We start from the raw sequence: 24,522 nt of genomic DNA, 5'->3' as shown, positions 1-24,522 counted from the left end.
ACAATAAGGAGCCCTGCCTCCAGCTGTTATTTAGTAACTCTAGGGACAGTAAGGAGCCCTGCCTCCAGCTGTTATTTAGTAACTCTAGGGACAATAAGGAGCCCTGCCTCCAGCTGTTATTTAGAAACTCTAGGGACAATAAGGAGCCCTGCCTCCAGCTGTTATTTAGAGACTCTAGGGACAGTAAGGAGCCCTGCCTCCAGCTGTTATTTAGTAACTCTAGGGACAATAAGGAGTCCTGCGTATTGTGACCATAGCATACATGTAGGTATGTACGGCAGGACCAAATCGGAAAGGTAGGTAGGAGCCCATGTAATGCTTTGTAGGTTAGCAGTAAAACCTTGAAATTAGCCCTCGCCTTAACAGGAAGCCAGTGTAGAGAGGCTAGCACTGGAGTAATATGATCTAGTCAAGATTCAAGCAACCGTATTTAGCACTAACTGAAGTTTATATAGTGCTTTATCCGGGTAGCCAGAAAGTAGAGCATTGCAGTAGTCTAATCTAGAAATGACAAATGCATGGATTAGCTTTTCTGCAAAATTTTTGGGACAGAAAGTTTCAGATTTTTGCATTGTTACAAGAATGGAAAAAAGCTGCTCTTTAAATGTTTTCCATTGATGTGTTCGTCAAAAGAGAGATCAGGGTCCAGAGTAACGCCGAGGTCCTTCACAGTTTTATTTGAGACGACTTTACAACCATCAAGATTCATTATCAGAAACCCACAGCAGATATCTTTGCTTCTTGGACTGAGATCTATTGTCTGAGTTTATTAAAAGTAAAGCATTTACTTCCTTATGTCTGAAACACAGGCTTCCAGGGAAGGCAATTTTGGTGCTTCACCATGTTTCATTGAAATGTACAGCTGTGTGTCGTCTGCATGGCAGTGAAAGTTAAAATTATGTTTTCGAATGACATCCCCAAGAGGTCAAATATATAGTGAACATTTTAAACATCTTGGCATAGTTCTGTTATAATCTCCACCCGGCACAGCCAGAAGAGGACTGGCCACCCCTCATAGCCTGGTTCCTCTCTAGTGGTCCTAAAACGGAGACTTGAGGAACCTTGAAAGATACAATTGATTTGTCAGAGGACAAACCGTCCACAGAGACAAACTGCTATTTATCAGACAGATCAGATCTGAACCGGGAACGGGAGATTCGAAAAAGGCTGATATTTCTTAAATGTTCCGGGTTCAAGGTTCGGCTGTTTCAGGAGAGGATTTGTTACTGCCAGTTTTAGAGTTCGGTTCACATCAAGAGGACAAGGAGCCTTTAAAAATGTTCAACACAGTCAGTCAGTAAAACAGTCAGTCAGTAAAACAGTCAGACAGTAAAACAATCAGTCAGTAAAACAGTCAGTCAGTAAAACAGTCAGTCAGTAAAACAGTCAGTAGAACATTCAGTCAGTCGAACAGTCAGTCAGACAGTAAAACAGTCAGTCAGTAGAACCTTCAGTCAGTAGAACAGTCAGTCAGACAGTAAAACAGTCAGTCAGTCAGTAAAACAGTCAGTCAGACAGTAAAACAGTCAGTCAGTAGAACCTTCAGTCAGTAGAACAGTCAGTCAGTCGAACAGTCAGTCAGTAAAACAGTCAGTCAGACAGTAAAACAGTTAGTCAGCCAGTAGAACAGTCAGTCAGTCAGTAAAATAGTCAGTCTGTCTGTAAAACAGTCAGTCAGAAAAACAATCAGTCAGTAAAACAGTCAGCCAGTAAAACAGTTAGTCAGCCAGTAGAACAGTCAGTCAGTCAGTAAAATAGTCAGTCAGTCAGTAAAATAGTCAGTCTGTCTCTAAAACAGTCAGTCTGTCTGTAAAACAGTCAGTCAGAAAAACAATCAGTCAGTAAAACAGTCAGTCTGTAAAACATTCAGCCAGTAGAACAGTCAGTCAGTAAAACAGTCAGCCTGTAGAACAGTCAGTCAGTAAATCAGTCAGTCAGAAAAAAAAATCTGTCAGTCAGTAGAACAGTCAGTAAGTAAATCAGTCAGTCAGTAGAACAGTCAGTCAGTAGATCAGTCAGTCAGTAAATCAGTCAGTCAGTAGAACAGTCAGTAATTAAAATAGTCAGTCAGTAAAACAGTCAGTCAGTCAGTCAAACAATCAGTCAGTCAGTAAAACAGTGAGTCGGTAAAACAGTCAGTCAGTCAGTCAGTCAGTCAGTAAAACAGTAAAACAGTCAGCCAGTAGAACAGTCAGTCAACACACACACACACTATTCAAAGGATGATGCAAACAAATGTTTATTTAGTTGTTGTTTACATATTTATATTTACAACAAGGTTACACACCCTATTTAGCTGTTGTTTGTTTACATGTTTATATTTACAACATGGTTACACACCCTGACAGACAAGTTAATTTAAAATCAGCGTCAAAAAGAAATTTAAATATTTAAATATTCTAATATTAAAACACATTATACCAGGTCAGGTGGTACTCTAGTGTGACAGAGAGGGATGGAGAGAGAGAGAGAGAGAGAGAGAGAGAGAGAGGGATGGAGAGAGAGAGAGAGAGAGAGAGAGGGATGGAGAGAGAGAGAGAGAGAGAGAGAGAGAGAGAGAGGGATGGAGAGAGAGAGAGAGAGGGATGGAGAGAGAGAGAGAGAGAGAGAGAGAGAGAGAGAGAGAGAGAGAGAGAGAGAGAGAGAGAGAGAGAGAGAGAGAGAGAGAGAGAGAGAGAGAGAGAGAGAGAGAGAGAGAGGGAGAGAGAGAGAGAGAGACAGAGAGAGACAGAGAGACAGAGAGAGGAAGGAGGGAGAGAGAGAGAGAGAGAGAGAGAGAGAGAGAGAGAGAGAGGAAGGAAAGAGAGCGAGAGAGCGAGAGAGAGAGCGAGAGAGACAGACAGACAGACAGACAAACAGACAGACAGGAAGGTGAGAGAGAAAGACAGAGGAAGGAGAGACTGAGAGAGAGAGAGAGGAAGGAGGGAGAGAGAGAGAGAGAGAGAGAGAGCGAGAGAGCGAGAGAGCGAGAGAGCGAGAGAGCGAGAGAGCGAGACAGACAGACAGACAGACAGACAGACAGACAGACAGACAGACAGACAGACAGACAGACAGGAAGGGGAGAGAGAAAGACAGAGGAAGGAGAGACAGAGAGAGACAGAAGAAGGAGAGAGAGAGAGAGAGACAGAGGAAGGAAAGAGAGAGAGAGGAAGGAAAGAGAGAGAGAGTTATCATTTATAATGAAACCATTACAAAAAGTCAAAGAGATGTATTCACACAAAAAAAATCTTTATTTTCTTTCCTCGACTCCCTTCTCTAGTCATGGTCTGTGACCTGGCTGGCTGCCCCTGGCTCTACTGCTGATGATGATGATGATGAAGATGTTTCAAGTATAACAGTCTTATTTCAAGGCGAGGCAGACACACACAGCGCTCATAGAGAGGGGATGACCACTGTCAAAGACCTCTAGGTTGCATCCTAAATGAAAGCCTTATTACCTATATAGTGTACAACGTTGGACTACAGCCCGCTAGGGAATAGGGTGCCATTTGGGACAAACACCCGAGAGTTTCTTCTGGAAACTTTACATTTTCTAAAGGACATCAATGTCCTGGTTGGTTATTGTCCTGCCTCCTCTTCTCCTCTGATTGGTTAGAGAACTGTCAGTCAAGTCGGTTTATTAATTCCTGCTTGCTTTAGAACCCGGTACGATCCGGTGTGATCGGTGTGATCCGGTACGATCCGGTGTGATCCGGTACGATCCGGTGTGATCGTTGTGATCCGGTATGATCCAGTGTGATCCGGTGTGATCCGGTACGATCCGGTGTGATCGTTGTGATCCGGTATGATCCAGTGTGATCCAGTGTGATCCGGTATGATCCAGTATGATCCGGTATGATCGGTGTGATCCAGTGTGATCGGTATGATCCAGTGTGATCGGTATGATCCAGTATGATCCGGTTTGATCGGTGTGATCCAGTGTGATCGGTATGATCGGAATGATCCGGTAGGATCCAGTATGATCCGGTATGATCGGTGTGATCCAGTGTGATCGGTATGATCGGTATGATCCAGTGTGATCGGTGTGATCCAGTATGATCCGGTATGATCGGTGTGATCCAGTGTGATCGGTATGATCGCAATCATCCGGTATGATCGGTGTGATCCAGTGTGATCGGTGTGATCCGGTATGATCCGGAATGATCCGGTGTGATCGGTGTGATCCGGTATGACCGGAATGATCCGGTATGATCGATGTGATCTGTTTTGTCGGTCTGTGACCTGGTGTGAACCAACAACTTGGTAAAACAGTCTCCAACAGGTCGTCAACTCTCAGAATCCAGTCGTTAAAATTAGTCGCTGGTTACTATGACAACAACCGAACAGGTTGCTGTGGAGACGTGTAAGAGGCATCTGTCTCTGTAATGGCCCCCCTATTCCCTGTGTTAAAATATAGATCTGCCTCTGTAATGGCCCCCTATTCCCTATGTTAAAATATAGATCTGCCTCTGCAATGGCCCCCTATTCCCTATGTTGAAATATAGATCTGTCTCTGTAATGGCCCCCTATTCCCTATGTTGAAATATAGATCTGTCTCTGTAATGGCCCCCTATTCCCTATGTTGAAATATAGATCTGCCTCTGTAATGGCCCCCTATTCCCTATGTTGAAATATAGATCTGTCTCTGTAATGGGAAGGAATAGGGGGCCATTAGGGACAGTCTAGAGGGAATGAGGGTTTGGGGCCATTAGGGACAGTCTAGAGGGAATGAGGGTTTTGGGCCATTAGGGACAGTCTAGAGGGAATGAGGGAAGGAATAGGGGACCATTAGGGACAGTCTAGAGGGAATGAGGGAAGGAATAGGGGTCCATTAGGGACAGACTAGAGGGAATGAGGGAAGGAATAGGGGACCATTAGGGACAGTCTAGAGGGAATGAGGGTTTGGGGGCCATTAGGGACAGTCTAGAGGGAATGAGGGAAGGAATAGGGGGCCATTAGGGACAGTCTAGAGGGAATGAGGGAAGGAATAGGGGACCATTAGGGACAGTCTAGAGGGAATAAGGGAAGGAATAGGGAGACATTAGAGACAGTCTAGAGGGAATGAGGGAAGGAATAGGGAGACATTAGAGACAGTCTAGAGGGAATGAGGGAAGGAATAGGGGGCCATTAGGGACAGTCTAGAGGGAATGAGGGTTTGGGGCCATTAGGGACAGTCTAGAGGGAATGAGGGAAGGAATAGGGGACCATTAGGGACAGTCTAGAGGGAATGAGGGAAGGAATAGGGGCCATTAGGGACAGTCTAGAGGGAATAAGGGTTTGGGGCCATTAGGGACAGTCTAGAGGGAATGAGGAAAGGAATAGGGGACCATTAGGGACAGTCTAGAGGGAATGAGGGAAGGAATAGGGGACCATTAGGGACAGTCTAGAGGGAATGAGGGAAGGAATAGGGGCCATTAGGGACAGTCTAGAGGGAATGAGGGAAGGAATAGGGGGCCATTAGGGACAGTCTAGAGGGAATGAGGGTTTTGGGCCATTAGGGACAGTCTAGAGGGAATGAGGGAAGGAATAGGGGACCATTAGGGACAGTCTAGATGGAATGAGGGAAGGAATAGGGGACCATTAGGGACAGTCTAGAGGGAATGAGGATTTGGAGCCATTAGGGACAGTCTAGAGGGAATGAGGGAAGGAATAGGGGGCCATTAGGGACAGTCTAGAGGGAATGAGGGAAGGAATAGGGGGCCATTAGGGACAGTCTAGATGGAATGAGGGAAGGAATAGGGGACCATTAGGGACAGTCTAGAGGGAATGAGGGAAGGAATAGGGGACCATTAGGGACAGTCTAGAGGGAATGAGGGAAGGAATAGGGGACCATTAGGGACAGTCTAGAGGGAATGAGGGAAGGAATAGGGGTCCATTAGGGACAGACTAGACGGAATGAGGGAAGGAATAGGGGGCCATTAGGGACAGTCTAGAGGGAATGAGGGTTTGGGGCCATTAGGGACAGTCTAGAGGGAATGAGGGAAGGAATAGGGGGCCATTAGGGACAGTCTAGAGGGAATGAGGGAAGGAATAGGGGACCATTAGGGACAGTCTAGAGGGAATGAGGGAAGGAATAGGGGACCATTAGGGACAGTCTAGAGGGAATGAGGGTTTGGGGCCATTAGGGTCAGTCTAGAGGGAATGAGGGAAGCAGACAGACAGAGAGACAGACTTTATATCTAAATACACTGTATATCTTACTAACATAACAAATCCCAGACAGACAGAGAAACAGACAGACATTAAATCTAAATATACTGCATATCTAACTAACATAGCATTATATCATTCCAACCCTGTTAGGATCTACTGTACACTGCAGTCTGACTGATTGATGAGTGAAATTAAATAAATAAAATATAATCTGATTAAAGAATAGTTTAGCGTGTTGTTATATGTAACACATAGTTGTCTGTCCACAGTCGCTTGGTGAGCAGCGATTCTCCTTCAAAAAATCACATCGTTTAACCTTGTTGGGGTTGATCAGAGACCCTCTTCTTCATTCTTCCATTCCAGAGGAGAGGAGAGAGGGGAGAGAGAGAGAGAGAGAGAGAGAGAGGGGGGGGGGGGACAGAGGGGGGGGAGGATGAGAGGAGAGAGGGGGGGGGGAGAGGGAGAGAGAGGGGAGGAGAGGAAGAGGAAGAGAGGAGAGAGAGGGGGGAGAGAGAGGATGAGGAGAGAGGGAGCGAGAGGAGGAGAGGAGAGAGATAGAGGGGGGAGAGAGGATGAGAAGAGAGAGGGGGAGAGAGAGAGCGGGGAGAGAGAGAGGTAGAAAGAGAGAGAGAGAGAGAGAGAGAGAGGAGAGCGGGAGGGAGAGGATGAGAGGAGAGGAGAGAGAGGGGAAGAGGAGGAGAGGAGAGAGGGGGGAAAGAGGAGGAGAGGAGAGAGGGGGGAAAGAGAGAGAGAGGAGAGAGGGAGGGAGAGGATGAGAGGAGAGAGGGGAGAGAGAGGAGAGAGAGGGGGGGTGAGAAGAGAGGGGGGAGAGAGGATGAGAGGAGAGAGGGGGAGAGAGAGAGAGTGGGAGAGAGAGAAAGTGAGAGAGGAGAGAGAGAGACAGAGAGAGAGAGAGAAAGAGAGAGGGGGGAAGAGGAGGAGTGGAGAGAGGGAGGAGAGGAGAGGACTTTCCAGCTCCTTGGTTGTTGTTGTTGGTTGTGAACCCTCCTCCCTCCCCCGAAAAACACACACACACACACACACACACACACACACACACACACACACACACACACACACACACCTCATCCCAGTCTTTCTGCAGTCTCCCAGAATGAGGAGTGTTCTCCCCCAAACCCTAAATCTCTACAGTAGAATCAGCTTCCTCTCCGACCTCTGACCCCAGAACAGAGTCTCCGCCCCTTTACTTCATCTTCTTGTCGTTCTCCACCGGCGCTCTGTTACGTTTGTGCTTCCCGTTAGCGACTGCTCCGTTGCTATGGCAATGTCCGTTTGCCTTGTCGTCGCCACCGTCACCAACCTCTCCCCCCCGCTCCTGAACCTTAACCGTTGACCTTAGTAGCCCTGCTATCCGGTAAAACAGGTAGCCAATCAGGGCCAGCCCCGCCCCTACGACCAGCACAACGTCCAATAGAAAGTACTGGTAGGTGGAGACAGTGTAGACAGAGGATCGTAAATGGTTGGCTCCATGGTGACGGAGGATGTAGCTTATCCAATAGACAGCTCTCGTTACCGGGTGACCTGGTTGGTCCTTATGGATGGAGGAGAGCACCTGGGCACGCTGACGATACCTAGAACACACACACACGCACACACGCACACACACACACACACACACACACACACGCACACACGCACACACGCACACGCACGGTTAAAAACATCGAGAGGGTGTGAGTGTGGTGCAGTACCACACTGAGACACCAGACGGCAGTAATGAGCCAGAACTGAACAGAGTGGGGTGCAGTACCACACTGAGACACCAGACGGCAGTAATGAACCAGAACTGAACTGAGTGGGGTGCAGTACCACACTGAGACACCAGATGGCAGTAATGAGCCAGAACTGAACTGAGTGGGGTGCAGTACCACACTGAGACACCAGATGGCAGTAATGAGCCAGAACTGAACTGAGTGTGGTGCAGTACCACACTGAGACACCAGATGGCAGTATTGAGCCAGAACTGAACTGAGTGGGGTGCAGTACCACACTGAGACACCAGATGGCAGTAGTGAGCTTCTACATGTCACCTACACTACAACATCGTCATTTCATCATCGTGTGTGTGTGTGTCTGTGTGTGTCTGTGTGTGTCTCTGTGTGTGTCTCTGTGTGTGTCTCTGTGTGTGTCTCTGTGTGTGTCTGTGTGTGTGTCTGTGTGTGTGTCTGTGTGTGTGTCTGTGTGTGTGTCTGTGTGTGTGTCTGTGTGTGTGTCTGTGTGTGTGTCTGTGTGTGTGTCTCTGTGTCTCTGTGTGTCTGTGTGTCTGTGTGTCTGTGTGTCTGTGTGTCTGTGTGTCTGTGTGTCTGTGTGTCTGTGTGTCTGTGTCTGTGTCTGTGTGTGTGTGTGTGTGTGTGTGTGTCTGTGTGTGTGTGTCTGTGTGTGTGTGTCTGTGTGTGCGTGTGTGTGTGTGCATGTACCTGTTATTGTTGATAACAGTGTCCAGTGCCTGGTACAGCTCCTCCTCTGTCATCCTCTTCCAGTGAACCATGATGCCCATCCCTTTAGCCTCCACCCGGGTCATAGTGTCGTAGTGGTCCCCAAACAGAGGGAGCCCCACGACAGGAACACCGTGGTACATCGCTTCATAGATACTGTTGAGACCACCATGGGACAGAAAGGCTACTGTTCTGGCATGGCCTGCAGAGACAGGAAGGAGGGAGAAGAGACATGGATGAGGGAGAGAGAGGAGAGAGAGGGTGGAGGGAGAGGGAGGAGAGAGACGAGACAAGCATGAGGGAGAGAGAGAGGAGAGAGAAGAGAGAGGGAGGAGAGAGAGGGAGGAGGGAGAAGAGACAAGGATGAGGGAGAGAGAGAGGAGAGAGAGGGAGGAGGGAGAACAGACAAGGATGAGGGAGAGAGAGGAGAGAGAGGGAGGAGGGAGAAGAGACAAGGATGAGGGAGAGAGAGGAGAGAGAGGGAGGAGAGAGAAGAGACAAGGATGAGGGAGAGAGAGGAGAGAGAGGGAGAAGAGACAAGGATGAGGGAGAGAGAGGAGAGAGAGGGAGGAGAGAGAGGGAGAAGAGACAAGGATGAGGGAGAGAGAGGAGAGAGAGGGAGGAGAGAGAAGAGACAAGGATGAGGGAGAGAGAGGAGAGAGAGGGAGGAGAGAGAGGGAGAAGAGACAAGGATGAGGGAGAGAGAGGAGAGAGAGGGAGGAGAGACAGGGAGGAGGGAGAGGGAGGAGGGAGATGAGACAAGGATGAGAGAGAGAGAGGAGAGAGAGGGAGGAGGGAGAGGGAGGAGGGTGAGAGAGAGAGAGAGAGAGAGACAAGGATGAGGGAGAGAGAGGGAGGAGGGAGAGGGAGGAGAGAGAAGAGACATGGATGAGAGAGAGGAAGGAGGGAGAAGAGACAAGGATGAGGGAGAGAGAGGAGAGAGAGGGAGGAGAGACAAGGATGAGAGAGAGGGAGTAGAGAGAAGAGACATGGATGAGAGAGAGGAAGGAGGGAGAAGAGACAAGGATGAGGGAGAGAGAGGAGAGAGAGGGAGGAGAGAGAGGGAGGAGAGACAAGGATGAGAGAGAGGAAGGAGGGAGAAGAGACAAGGATGAGGGAGAGAGAGGAGAGAGAGGGAGGAGAGACAAGGATGAGAGAGAGGGAGTAGAGAGAAGAGACATGGATGAGAGAGAGGAAGGAGGGAGAAGAGACAAGGATGAGGGAGAGAGAGGAGAGAGAGGGAGGAGAGACAAGGATGAGAGAGAGGGAGTAGAGAGAAGAGACATGGATGAGAGAGAGGAAGGAGGGAGAAGAGACAAGGATGAGGGAGAGAGAGGAGAGAGAGGGAGGAGAGACAAGGATGAGAGAGAGGGAGTAGAGAGAAGAGACATGGATGAGAGAGAGGAAGGAGGGAGAAGAGACAAGGATGAGGGAGAGAGAGGAGAGAGAGGGAGGAGAGACAAGGATGAGAGAGAGGGAGTAGAGAGAAGAGACATGGATGAGAGAGAGGAAGGAGGGAGAAGAGACAAGGATGAGGGAGAGAGCGGAGAGAGAGGGAGGAGAGACAAGGAGGAGAGAGAGGGAGGAGAGACAAGGATGAGAGAGAGAGAGGAGAGAGAGGGAGGAGGGAGAGGGAGGAGGGAGAAGAGACAAGGATGAGAGAGAGAGAGAGGAGAGAGAGGGAGGAGAGAGACGAGACAAGCATGAGGGAGAGAGAGAGGAGAGAAAGGGAGGAGAGACAAGGATGAGAGAGAGAGAGAGGAGAGACAAGGAGGAGAGAGAGGGAGGAGAGAGAGGGAGGAGAGAGAGGGAGGAGGGAGAGGGAGGAGGGTGAGAGAGAGAGAGAGACAAGGATGAGAGAGAGAGAGACAAGGATGAGAGAGAGAGAGAGAGAGAGAGGAGAGAGAGGGAGGAGAGAGAGGTAGGAGGGAGAGGGAGGAGGGAGACGAGACAAGGATGAGAGAGAGAGAGAGACAAGGATGAGAGAGAGAGAGGGAGGAGAGGAGAGATGGAGAAGGGAGAGGGAGGAGAGAGACAGGGATGAGAAAATGGAGTAGAGATGTAGAGAGGAGAGAGGGAGGGAGAAGAGGGAGAAGAGAGGAGAGATGGAGGAGAGAGAGAGAGAGACAAGGATGAGAGAGAGGGAGAAGAGAAATGTAGGAGAGGAGAGAGGGAGAAAAAAGAGAGGGAGGAGAGAAGGAGGAGGGGTTAGGGTGTGTGTTATTGGTCATCCTATAGGACCCTGGTCCTAACAGTGTTGTCTTATAGGACCCTGGTCCTAATAGTGTTGTCCTATAGGTCCCTGGTCCTAATAGTGTTGTCCTATAGGACCCTGGTCCTAACAGTGTTGTCCTATAGGACCCTGGTCCTAACAGTGTTGTCCTATAGGTCCCTGGTCCTAACAGTGTTTTAATATGGACCCTGGTCCTAACAGTGTTGTCCTATAGGACCCTGGTCCTAACAGTGCCGTCCTATAAGACCCTGGTCCTAACAGTGTTATCCTATAGGACCCTGGTCCTAACAGTGTTGTCCTATAGGGCCCTGGTCCTAACAGTGTTGTCCTATAGGACCCTGGTCCTAACAGTGTTGTCCTATAGGACCCTGGTCCTAACAGTGTTGTCCTATAGGACCCTGGTCCTAACAGTGTTGTCCTATAGGACCCTGGTCCTAACAGTGTTGTCCTATAGGACCCTGGTCCTAACAGTGTTGTCCTATAGGACCCTGGTCCTAACAGTGTTGTCCTATAGGTCCCTGGTCCTAACAGTGTTGTCCTATAGGACCCTGGTCCTAACAGTGTTGTCCTATAGGACCCTGGTCCTAACAGTGTTGTCCAATAGGATCCTGGTCCTAACAGTGTTGTCCTATAGGAACCTGGTCCTAACAGTGTTGTCCTATAGGACCCTGGTCCTAACAGTGTTGTCCTATAGGACCCTGGTCCTAACAGTGTTGTCTTATAGGACCCTGGTCCTAACAGTGTTGTCCCATAGGACCCTGGTACTAACAGTGTTGCAACTCACCAGAGAGAGAGAGAGAGAGAGAGAGAGAGAGAGTGTGAGTGAGTGAGTGAGTGAGTGAGTGAGTGAGTGAGTGAGTGAGTGAGTGAGTGAGTGAGTGAGTGAGTGAGTGAGTGAGTGAGTGAGTGAGTGTGTGTGTGTGTGTGTGTGAGAGAATCATTGACTGTTAATGATATAATGAGTTATGTATTTCTCCGCTCAGGGTCATTCGACTCTCCTCACCCCTCCTCACCCCTCCTCTCCCCTCACCTCCCCCCATCACCCTAACCCCTCCTCACCCCATCACCCTAACCCCTCCTCACCCCTCCTTCCCTCCTCAAAGACAGACAGACAGATTGGGAGGAGGGAGGGAAGGAAGACAGGGAAATGAAAAAGGACAGAGGACATGAAGTAGAGAATTGGTTCTTACCCAACAGGTCGTTCTGAGGCATCCAATCCACCAACTTGGTATTGTTGCCTAGGTTACTGGGCGGAACCCCCGAGAACCTACAGCCAGACAGGGAAAGACAGGGAAACAGGTTAGACAGACAGAGAGGTAGACGATTAGAGTGATGCATTGAGGTTTTATCTCTGCTGGTTTCACTGTTCTACATGATAACACACCTGGTGTCCCAGGTCTAAATCAGGCCCTGATTAGAGGGGAACAATGACTGGTGTCCCAGGTCTAAATCCGTCCCTGATTAGAGGGGAACAATGACTGGTGTCCCAGGTCTAAATCAGTCCCTGATTAGAGGGGTAGAATGACTGGTGTCCCAGATCTAAATCAGCCTCCAATTAGAGGGGTAGAATGACTGGTGTCCCAGGTCTAAATCAGCCTCCAATTAGAGGGGTAGAATGACTGGTGTCCCAGGTCTAAATCAGCCTCCAATTAGAGGGGTAGAATGACTGGTGTCCCAGGTCTAAATCAGCCTCCAATTAGAGGGGTAGAATGACTGGTGTCCCAGGTCTAAATCAGCCTCCAATTAGAGGGGTAGAATGACTGGTGTCCCAGGTCTAAATCAGCCTCCAATTAGAGGGGTAGAATGACTGGTGTCCCAGGTCTAAATCAGCCTCCAATTAGAGGGGTAGAATGACTGGTGTCCCAGATCTAAATCAGCCTCCAATTAGAGGGGTAGAATGACTGGTTTCCCAGGTCTAAATCAGCCTCCAATTAGAGGGGTAGAATGACTGGTGTCCCAGGTCTAAATCAGCCTCCAATTAGAGGGGTAGAATGACTGGTGTCCCAGGTCTAAATCAGCCTCCAATTAGAGGGGTAGAATGACTGGTGTCCCAGGTCTAAATCAGCCTCCAATTAGAGGGGTAGAATGACTGGTGTCCCAGGTCTAAATCAGCCTCCAATTAGAGGGGTAGAATGACTGGTGTCCCAGGTCTAAATCAGCCTCCAATTAGAGGGGTAGAATGACTGGTGTCCCAGGTCTAAATCAGCCTCCAATTAGAGGGGTAGAATGACTGGTGTCCCAGGTCTAAATCAGCCTCCAATTAGAGGGGTAGAATGACTGGTGTCCCAGGTCTAAATCAGCCTCCAATTAGAGGGGTAGAATGACTGGTGTCCCAGGTCTAAATCAGCCTCCAATTAGAGGGGAATAATGACTGGTGTCCCAGGTCCCAGCGGTGTTCTAGAACCCAGCGCTATTCTAGAACCCAGCACTATTCTAGAACCCAGCGGTATTCTAGAACCCAGCACTATTCTAGAACCCAGCGGTATTCTAGAAGCCAGCGGTATTCTAGAACCCAGCGGTGTAGGGTGAAGTTGCAAAGGTATCTGAACTAAATGACTACCGCCCCGTAGCACTCACTTCCATCATCATGAAGTGCTTTGAGAGACTAGTCAAGGATCATATCACCTCCACCCTACCTGACACCCGAGACCCACTTCAATTTGCTTACCGCCCCAATAGGTCCACAAACGACGCAATCTCCATCACACTGCACACTGCCCTAACCCATCTGGACAAGAGGAATACCAATGTTGGGGCGGCAGCGTAGCCTAGTGATTAACGCTTCGGACTAGTAACCATAAACGTTGCTGGATCAAATCCCTGAGCTGACAAGGTACAAATCTGTCGTTCTGCCCCTGAACAAGGCTGTTAACCCACTGTTCCCTGGTAGGCCGTCATTGTAAATAGGAAATTGTTCTAAACTGACTTGCCAAGTTAAATAAAGGTAAAATAACAAATGTAAGAATGCTGTTCATGGACTAGAGCTCAGCATTCAACACCATCATTAAGCTGGAGACCCTGGGTCTTAAGCCCTATGCAATTGGGTTCTGGACTTTCTGACAGGCCGCCCCAATAGACCATCATGACTGCGTGGCCGTGCATGCCTCCAACTCAATAATCAAGTTTGCAGACGACACAACAGCAGGGGGAGCACCCCCCCCCTTATCCACATTGACAGGACAGCAGTGGAGAAGGTGGAACGTTTTAAGTTCCTCGGCGTACACATCACGGACAAACTGAAATGGTCGACCAGTCACACAGTCAGCATGGTGAAGAAGGCGCAACAGCCTCAGGAGGCTGAAGAAATTCGGCGTGTCACCTAAAACCCTCACAAACCTTTACAGATGCACAATTGAGTGCATCCTGTATCACTGCCTGGTACAGCTGTCTGCTGTCTGCCCAACGCATCACTGAGGGAAAACTACCTGCCCTCCAGGACACCTACACCACCCGATGTCACAGGAAGGCCAAAAAGATCATCAAGGACAACAACCACCCGAGACACTGTCTGTTCACCCCGCTATCATCCAGAAGGCGAGGTCAGTACAGGTGCATCAAAGCAGGGACCGAGAGACTGAAAAACAGCTTCCATCTCAAGGCCATCAGACTGTTAAACAGCCACCACTAACATAGAGAGGCTGCTGCCAACTTACAGACAAGATATCAAATCTGTAGCTAGGGGGTAAGTACACCCTGGAGGGGGTAAGAGTCTCTGATCCTAGATCTGTAGCTAGGGGGAACGAGTATCTGATCCTAGATCTGTAGCTAGGGGGTAAGAGTATCTGATCCTAGATCTGTAGCTAGGGGGTAAGGACACCCTGGAGGGGGTAAGAGTATCTGATCCTAGATCTGTAGCTAGGGGGTAAGAGTATCTGATCCTAGATCTGTAGCTAGGGGGTAAGACTCTCTGATCCTAGATCTGTAACTAGGGGGTAAGAGTGTCTGATCCTAGATCTGTAGCTAGGGGGTAAGAGTCTCTGATCCTAGATCTGTAGCTAGGGGGTAAGAGTCTCTGATCCTAGATCTGTAGCTAGGGGGTAAGAGTATCTGATCCTAGATCTGTAGCTAGGGGGTAAGAGTCTCTGATCCTAGATCTGTAGCTAGGGGGTAAGAGTCTCTGATCCTAGATCTGTAGCTAGGGGGTAAGAGTCTCTGATCCTAGATCTGTAGCTAGGGGGAACGAGTGTCTGATCCTAGATCTGTAGCTAGGGGAACGAGTCTCTGATCCTAGATCTGTAGCTAGGGGGTAAGAGTCTCTGATCCTAGATCTGTAGCTAGGGGGAGAGAGTATCTGATCCTAGATCTGTAGCTAGGGGGAACGAGTATCTGATCCTAGATCTGTAGCTAGGGGGTAAGGACACCCTGGAGGGGGTAAGAGTATCTGATCCTAGATCTGTAGCTAGGGGGTAAGAGTCTCTGATCCTAGATCTGTAGCTAGGGGGACGAGTATCTGATCCTAGATCTGTAGCTAGGGGGTAAGGACACCCTGGAGGGGGTAAGAGTATCTGATCCTAGATCTGTAGCTAGGGGAAACGAGTATCTGATCCTAGATCTGTAGCTAGGGGGGACGAGTATCTGATCCTAGATCTGTAGCTAGGGGGAAAGAGTATCTGATCCTAGATCTGTAGCTAGGGGGAAAGAGTATCTGATCCTAGATCTGTAGCTAGGGGGAAAGAGTATCTGATCATAGATCTGTAGCTAGGGGGAAAGAGTCTCTGATCCTAGATCTGTAGCTAGGGGGTAAGAGTCTCATCCTAGATCTGTAGCTAGGGGGTAAGAGTCTCATCCTAGATCTGTAGCTAGGGGGTAAGAGTATCTGAGATCCTAGATCTGTAGCTAGGGGGAAGAGTCTCTGATCCTAGATCTGTAACTAGGGGTAAGAGTATCTGATCCTAGATCTGTAGCTAGGGGGAAGAGTATCTGATCCTAGATCTGTAGCTAGGGGGAGAGAGTATCTGATCCTAGATCTGTAGCTAGGGGGTAAGAGTATCTGATCCTAGATCTGTAGCTAGGGGGTAAGAGTCTCTGATCCTAGATCTGTAGCTAGGGGGAAAGAGTCTCTGATCCTAGATCTGTAGCTAGGGGGAAAGAGTATCTGATCCTAGATCTGTAGCTAGGGGGTAAGAGTATCTGATCCTAGATCTGTAGCTAGGGGGTAAGGACACCCTGGAGGGGGAAAGAGTATCTGATCCTAGATCTGTAGTTAGGGGGTAAGAGTATCTGATCCTAGATCTGTAGCTAGGGGGTTAGAGTATCTGATCCTAGATCTGTAGCTAGGGGGTAAGAGTCTCTGATCCTAGATCTGTAGCTAGGGGGTAAGAGTATCTGATCCTAGATCTGTAGCTAGGGGGTAAGAGTATCTGATCCTAGATCTGTAGCTAGGGGGTAAGAGTATCTGATCCTAGCTAGGGGGTAAGAGTATCTGATCCTAGATCTGTAGTTAGGGGGTAAGAGTCTCTGATCCTAGATCTGTAGCTAGGGGGAAAGAGTATCTGATCCTAGATTTGTAGCTAGGGGGTAAGAGTCTCTGATCCTAGATCTGTAGCTAGGGGGTAAGAGTCTCTGATCCTAGATCTGTAGTTAGGGGGTAAGAGTCTCTGATCCTAGATCTGTAGCTAGGGGGTAAGAGTCTCTGATCCTAGATCTGTAGCTAGGGGGTAAGAGTCTCATCCTAGATCTGTAGCTAGGGGGTAAGTACACCCTGGAGGGGGTAAGAGTATCTGATCCTAGATCTGTAGCTAGGGGGTAAGAGTCTCTGATCCTAGATCTGTAGCTAGGGGGTAAGAGTCTCTGATCCTAGATCTGTAGCTAGGGGGTAAGAGTCTCTGATCCTAGATCTGTAGCTAGGGGGTAAGAGTCTCTGATCCTAGATCTGTAGCTAGGGGGTAAGAGTCTCTGATCCTAGATCTGTAGTTAGGGGGTAAGAGTCTCTGATCCTAGATCTGTAGCTAGGGGGAAAGAGTCTCTGATCCTAGATCTGTAGCTAGGGGGTAAGAGTCTCTGATCCTAGATCTGTAGCTAGGGGGTAAGATTCTCTGATCCTAGATCTGTAGCTAGGGGGTAGGTACACCCTGGAGGGGGTAAGAGTATCTGATCCTAGATCTGTAGCTAGGGGGAAAGAGTAACTGATCCTAGATCTGTAGCTAGGGGGTAAGAGTATCTAATCCTAGATCTGTAGCTAGGGGGTAAGAGTATCTGATCCTAGATCTGTAGCTAGGGGGTAAGGACACCCTGGAGGGGGTAAGAGTATCTGATCCTAGATCTGTAGCTAGGGGGTAAGAGTATCTGATCCTAGATCTGTAGCTAGGGGGTAAGAGTATCTGATCCTAGATCTGTAGCTAGGGGGAAGAGTCTCTGATCCTAGATCTGTAGCTAGGGGGTAAGAGTATCTGATCCTAGATCTGTAGCTAGGGGGTAAGAGTATCTGATCCTAGATCTGTAGCTAGGGGGTAAGAGTATCTGATCCTAGATCTGTAGCTAGGGGGAAAGAGTCTCTGATCGTAGATCTGTAGTTACGGGGTAAGAGTATCTGATTCTAGATCTGTAGCTAGGGGGTAAGAGTCTCTGATCCTAGATCTGTAGCTAGGGGGTAAGAGTATCTGATCCTAGATCTGTAACTAGGGGGAACGAGTATCTGATCCTAGATCTGTAGCTAGGGGGTAAGAGTCTCTGATCCTAGATCTGTAGCTAGGGGGAAAGAGTCTCTGATCCTAGATCTGTAGCTAGGGGGTAAGTGTCTCTGATCCTAGATCTGTAGCTAGGGGGTAAGTCCACCCTGGAGGGGGTAAGAGTCTCTGATCCTAGATCTGTAGCTAGGGGGAAAGAGTATCTGATCCTAGATCTGTAGCTAGGGGGTAAGGACACCCTGGAGGGGGTAAGAGTCTCTGATCCTAGATCTGTAGCTAGGGGGTAAGAGTCTCTGATCCTAGATCTATAGCTAGGGGGTAAGAGTATCTGATCCTAGATTTGTAGCTAGGGGGTAAGAGTATCTGATCCTAGATCTGTAGCTAGGGGGTAAGAGTCTCTGATCCTAGATCTGTAGCTAGGGGGTAAGAGTCTCTGATCCTAGATCTGTAGCTAGGGGGTAAGAGTATCTGATCCTAGATCTGTAGCTAGGGGGTAAGAGTATCTGATCCTAGATCTGTAGCTAAGGGGTAAGAGTCTCTGATCCTAGATCTGTAGCTAGGGGGAAAGAGTCTCTGATCCTAGATCTGTAGCTAGGGGGTAAGAGTCTCTGATCCTAGATCTGTAGCTAGGGGGTAAGTACACCCTGGAGGGGGTAAGAGTATCTGATCCTAGATCTGTAGCTATGGGGTAAGTCCACCCTGGAGGGGGTAAGAGTCTCTGATCCTAGATCTGTAGCTAGGGGGTAAGAGTCTCTGATCCTAGATCTGTAGCTAGGGGGTAAGAGTATCTGATCCTAGATCTGTAGCTAGGGGGTAAGAGTATCTGATCCTAGATCTGTAGCTAGGGGGTAAGAGTATCTGATCCTAGATCTGTAGCTAGGGGGTAAGAGTATCTGATCCTAGATCTGTAGCTAGGGGGTAAGAGTGTCTGATCCTAGATCTGTAGCTAGGGGGTAAGAGTATCTGATCCTAGATCTGTAGCTAGGGGGAAAGAGTCTCTGATCCTAGATCTGTAGCTAGGGGGTAAGTACACCCTGGAGGGGGTAAGAGTCTCTGATCCTAGATCTGTAGCTAGGGGGTAAGTACACCCTGGAGGGGGTAAGAGTATCTGATCCTAGATCTGTAGCTAGGGGGTAAGAGTATCTGATCCTAGATCTATAGCTAGGGGGTAAGAGTATCTGATCCTAGATCTGTAGCTAGGGGGTAAGTACACCCTGGAGGGGGTAAGAGTATCTGCTACATGACTAAATGGCTTCAGTGTTTCTGACCTGAGAGCTGAGAGATACTGTGAGAAACTCCTCTGTCACTGCAGGCACACTGGGAAGTTTGCTGTGCATTCATTATCTCCCTCTCTCTCCCTCTTCCTCCCCCTCCCCTCTCACACACTCCTTCTTCCCCCCTCAGCCCACAACAAACCCACAATTCACTAGGAAACCAATCAATGATTCACTTCATATGTCCTCCCTCCCCCTACTCCTCATCTATGTCTTGTTTTTCTCACTTACGTCTCTCTTCCTCCCTCCGCTCTCTCTCTCCTCTCTCTTCTTTCCTCCCCCTCCTGTCTCTCCCTTACGTCTCTCTTCCTCCCTCCTCTCTCTCTCTCCGTCTTCCACACCTTCTCTCCCCTCAGCCCACAACAAACCCAAAACTAACTCTCTCTCTCTCTCTCTCTCTCTCTCCCTCTCCCTCTCTCTCTAATGAATCCCTTGCTGCATCATTCTCACCTCATTAAAAAACGACATGACACACACACACACACACACACACACACACACACACACGAAAAGAGGACGCAGTAACCACACGGCAGGTGTTTAAATCCGTTGAGGGTTCCAATATAAACTCTCCTGATGACATCATAACACACCAGGGGGTGTGTATTAATCAATTCAAATCAAACTTTATTTGTCACATGCGTCGAATACAACACATGTATAGACCTTACCGTGAAATGCTTACTCACAAGCCTTTAACCTGTTAGTGTGTAGGGGGCGCTATTTTCACTTTGGGGAAAAATCCTGCCCAAATATTATTATTACTATTGGATAGAAAACACTCTCAAGTTTCTAAAACTGTTTGAATTATATCTGTGAGTAGAACAGAACTCAACAGAACTCAAATCTGAAATCGAGGCTCTGTTCCAGGGCCTGCCTATTCAACTGGCTTATATCTATGGATACACATGCACTTCATACTCCTTCCACTAGATGTCAACAGGCAGTGGGAGGTGAAATGGGGTGTCTAGCTTGATCTGAGGTCGAACAAGAGCTTTTGGAGTGACAGGTCTGGAAAATTTCATTGTCTTCAAAGGCGCGAGAAGGAACCCCAGATTGCCTTCTGAAAAGCGTTCGGTATACACGGCTAATGTCTCCGGCTCTGATTTTATTTGATACATGTGATAATATCATCGTAAAGTGTGTTTTTTCAACCGAGTTTTATCAGATTATTCAACGTTTATCGGGACTTTTGGAGTTTTCCGTTGTTTGCGTCGAGAGAAGATGGACATCTTCTCACCACTTGGCTAGCTAAGGTAGCTAATTCGACAGGAGAAGAGGACATTCTAAAACCAAACAACGATTTATTCTGGACCAAGGACTCCTTGTACAAGATTCTGATGGAAGCTCAGCAAAAGTAAGAACAATTTATGATGTTATTTCGTATTTTTGTGTGAAATGTTTATTTTTATTCTCCGCCTTTTTAGCGGGCGCTGTCTCGCAATAACGCAAGCTGTATGTCGTACTAAAGTTATTTAAAAAAATCTAACACAGCGGTTGCATTAAGAACCAGTGTATATTTCATTTGCCATACAACAAGTATTTTTATGTAAAGTTTATGATGAGTTATTTGGTCAGATTAGGTGAGTGTCAGAAATATATCCGGACATTCTGGGAAAAAGTTGCTACATTTTCACAATGTATAACCACGGTTTTCAGCTCTAAATATGCACATTTTCGAACAAAACATAAGTGTATTCTATAACCTGATGTTATAAGACTGTCATCTGATGAAGTTGGTCAAGGTTAGTGATTAATTTCCAAAGGTTAGTGATTTATTTTATATTTATTGCTGGTTTTTGCTAAAGCTATCTTTGCGGTGAATAAATGCGTTTGTGTGTTTGGCTATTGTGGTAAGCTAATATATTTCAATATTGTGTTTTCGCTGTAAAACACTTAAAAAATCAGAAATATTGGCTGGATTCACAAGATGTTTATCTTTCATTTGCTGTACACTGTGTATTTTTCATAAATGTTTTATGATGAGTATTTAGGTATTTCACGTTGCTCTCTGTAATTATTCTTGCTGCTTCGCTGCTTCGGTGCTATTTGTGATTGTAGCTGCAATGTAAAACTATGATTTATACCTCAAACATGCACATTTTTCGAACAAAACATAAATGTATTGTGTAACATGTTATAAGACTGTCATCTGATGAAGTTGTTTATTGGTTAGTGACTAATTATATCTATATTTTGTCGGTTTTTTGAAAGCTACCTATGTGGTGGATAAATAGCGTTGTGTGTTTGGCTATTGTGGTGCGCTAACATAAATATATATTGTGTTTTCGCTGTAAAACATTTAAAAAATCGGACATGTTGGCTGGATTCACAAGATGTTTATCTTTCATTTGCTGTATTGGACTTGTTAATGTGTGGAAGTTAAATATTTCAAAAAAATATTTTTTGAATTTCGTGCTCTGCGAAGGCAGCGGAATGTTGTGGGTGTTCCGCTAGCGGAACCCCGCGGCGAGAAAGGTTAACCAACAGTGCAGTTCAAGAAGAGTTAAGAAAATATTTAACATATAAACTAAAGTAACAATAACGAGGCTGTATACAGGCGGTACCGGTACCGAGTCACTGTGGAGGCTATATACAGGGGGTACCGGTACAGAGTCAATGTGGAGACTATATACAGGGGGTACCGGTACCGAGTCAGTGTGCGGGGGTACAGGTTAGAGGGAATTTGTACATGTAGGTAGGGATGAAGTGACTATGCATAGATAATATACAGCGAGTAGCAGCAGTGTAAAAACAAATGTGGAGGGGGAGGTCAATATAAATAATCCCGTGGCCATTTGATTAATTGTTCAGCAGTCTTATGACTTGGGGGGTAGAAGCTGTTAAGGAGCCTTTTGGTCCTAGACTTGGCGCTCCGGTCCGCTTGCCGTGCTGTAGCAGAGAGAACAGTCTCTGACTTGGGTGACTGGAGTCTCTGACAAGTTTATGAGCTTTCCTCTGACACCGCCTGGTATGGAGGTCCTGGATGGCAGGAAGCGATGCACTGGGCCGTACGGACTACCCTCTGTAGCGCCTTACGGTCAGATGCGCAGTTGCCATACCATGCAGTGATGCAACCGGTCAGGATGCTCTCGAGGGTGCAGCTGTAGAACTTTTTGAGGATCTGGGGACCCATGCCAAATCTTTTCAGTCTCCTGAGGGGGAAAAGGTTTTGTCGTGTCCTCTTCACGACTGTCTTGGTGTGTTTGGACCATGATAGATGTTAATGGAGACCTGTTTGGTCCTCCTTTTCCTGCAGTCCACAATCAGCTCCTTTGTCTTGCTCACATTGAGGTGAGAGGTTGTTGTCCTGGCACCACACTGCCAGTTCTCTGACCTCCTCCCTATAGGCTGTCTCATCGTTGTCAGGTCTCTGACCTCCTCCCTATAGGCTGTCTCATCGTTGTCGGTGATCAGGCATACCACTGTTGTGTTGTCAGCAAACTTAATGATGGTGTTGGAGTCGTGTTTGGCCACGCAGTCGTGGGTGAACAGGGAGTACAGGAGGGGACTATGTACACACCCCTGAGGGGCCCCAGTGTTGAGGATCAGCGTGGCAGACATGTTGTTGCCAACCCTTACCACATGGGGGAGGCCCGTCAGGAAGTCCAGGATCCAGTTGCAGAGGGAGGTGTTTAGTCCCAGGGTCCTTAGCTTAGCGATGAGCTTTGAGGGTACTATGGTGTTGAACGCTGAGCTGTAGTCAATGAACAGCATTCTCACACAGGTGTTCCTTTTGTCCAGGTGGGAAAGGGCAGTGTGGGTGCGATGACCAGCCTTTCAAAGCACTTCATGGCTTCCGACGTGAGTGCTACGGGGCGGTAATCATTTAGGCAGGTTACTTTAGCCTTCTTGGGCAAAGGGACTATGGTGGTCTGCTTGAAACATGTTGGCATTACAGACTCGATCAGGGAGTGGTTGAAAATGTCAGTGAAAAGAAACTTGACAGTTGGTCCACGCATTCTTTGAGTACACGTCCTGGTAATCCGTCTGGCCCCGCAGCTTTGTGAATGTTGACCTGTTTATAGGTCTTGCTCACATCGGCTGCCGAGTGCGTTATCACCCAGTCATCCAGAACAGCTGGCGTTCTCGTGCATGCTTCAGTGTTGCTTGCCTCGAAGCGAGCATGAAAGGCTTTTAGCTCATCTGGTAGGTTTGCATCACTGGGTACTTCGTGTCTGGGTTTCCCTTTGTAGTCCGTAATAATTTTCAAGCCCTGCCACATCCGACGAGCATCAGAGCCGGAGTAGGAGGATTCAATCTTACTCCTGTATTGAAGCTTTGCTTGTTTGATGGTTCGTCTGAGGGCAAATCGGGTTTTCTTATAGGTGTACATATTGTAGTCTATACAGGGAATAGGGTCCTGACCAGACATATTGTAGTCTATATAGGGAATAGGGTTCTGACCAGACATATTGTAGTCTATACAGGGAATAGGGTTCTGACCAGACATATTGTAGTCTATACAGGGAATAGGGTTCTGACCAGACATATTGTAGTCTATACAGGGAATAGGGTTCTGACCAGACATATTGTAGTCTATACAGGGAATAGGGTCCTGACCAGACATATTGTAGTCTATACAGGGAATAGGGTTCTGACCAGACATATTGTAGTCTATACAGGGAATAGGGTTCTGACCAGACATATTGTAGTCTATATAGGGAATAGGGTCCTGACCAGACATATTGTAGTCTATACAGGGAATAGGGTTCTGACCAGACATATTGTAGTCTATACAGGGAATAGGGTCCTGACCAGACATATTGTAGTCTATACAGGGAATAGGGTCCTGACCAGACATATTGTAGTCTATACAGGGAATAGGGTTCTGACCAGACATATTGTAGTCTATATAGGGAATAGGGTCCTGACCAGACATATTGTAGTCTATACAGGGAATAGGGTTCTGACCAGACATATTGTAGTCTATACAGGGAATAGGGTTCTGACCAGACATATTGTATTCTATACAGGGAATAGGGTTCTGACCAGACATATTGTAGTCTATACAGGGAATAGGGTTCTGACCAGACATATTGTAGTCTATACAGGGAATAGGGTTCTGACCAGACATATTGTAGTCTATAGGGTTCTGACCAGACATATTGTAGTCTATAGGGTTCTGACCAGACATATTGTATTCTATACAGGGAATAGGGTTCTGACCAGACATATTGTATTCTATACAGGGAATAGGGTTCTGACCAGACATATTGTATTCTATACAGGGAATAGGGTTCTGACCAGACATATTGTAGTCTATATAGGGAATAGGGTTCTATTTAGCAGATGTGATTGGTCACATACACGTATTTAACAGATGTGATTGGTCACAGACACGTATTTAGCAGATGTTATTGAGGTGTAGCGAAATGCTTATACAGAAATATTTGACCAGTCTACAGTCGATGTGTTGATAGAGCTTCGGTAGCGTTCTCCTCATATCTGCTTTGTTAAAATCCCCAACTACAATAAAGGCGGCCTCAGGATATGTGGTTTCCAGTTTGCATAAAGTCCATTGTAGTTCCTTGAGGGCTGTCGTGTTATCGGCATGAAGGGGAAATATACACGGATGTGACAATAACCGAAGAGAATTCTCTTGGGAGGTAATACGGTCGGCCTTTGATTGTGAGGTATTCTAGGTCAGGTAAACAAAAGGACTTGAGTTCCTGTAAGTTATCACAATCACACCATGAGTAGTTAATCATGAAACATACACCCCCGGCCATTCTTCTTCCCGGAGAGTTCTTTATTCCTGTCTGCACGATGAACTGAGAACCCAGCTGGCTGTGTGGACA

The 24,522-nt window shown here is 47.5% G+C and overlaps 1 protein-coding gene across 1 annotated transcript in view; it reads right to left on the bottom strand.

The window, feature by feature from the left end:
* Nucleotides 1-2,221: 2,221 nt before the first annotated feature.
* Nucleotides 2,222-24,522, bottom strand: part of ugt8 (UDP glycosyltransferase 8) — a 145,539-nt gene continuing 123,238 nt past the window's right edge. The window contains exons 5-7 of the mRNA XM_055912144.1: nt 12,012-12,088; nt 8,571-8,790; nt 2,222-7,724 (exon numbers count right to left, since the gene is read on the bottom strand). Coding sequence (XP_055768119.1) covers nt 7,337-7,724; nt 8,571-8,790; nt 12,012-12,088 — 685 coding nt within the window. The 3' untranslated portion in view covers nt 2,222-7,336. The remainder of the gene's footprint in view (nt 7,725-8,570; nt 8,791-12,011; nt 12,089-24,522) is intronic.

Source organism: Salvelinus fontinalis, unplaced genomic scaffold (genome assembly GCF_029448725.1).
Source record: "Salvelinus fontinalis isolate EN_2023a unplaced genomic scaffold, ASM2944872v1 scaffold_0135, whole genome shotgun sequence".
Classification (NCBI taxonomy): Eukaryota; Metazoa; Chordata; class Actinopteri; order Salmoniformes; family Salmonidae; genus Salvelinus; species Salvelinus fontinalis.
Note: the sequence above shows the minus strand (reverse complement) of the source record. Positions and strands in the feature narration are given on the sequence as shown.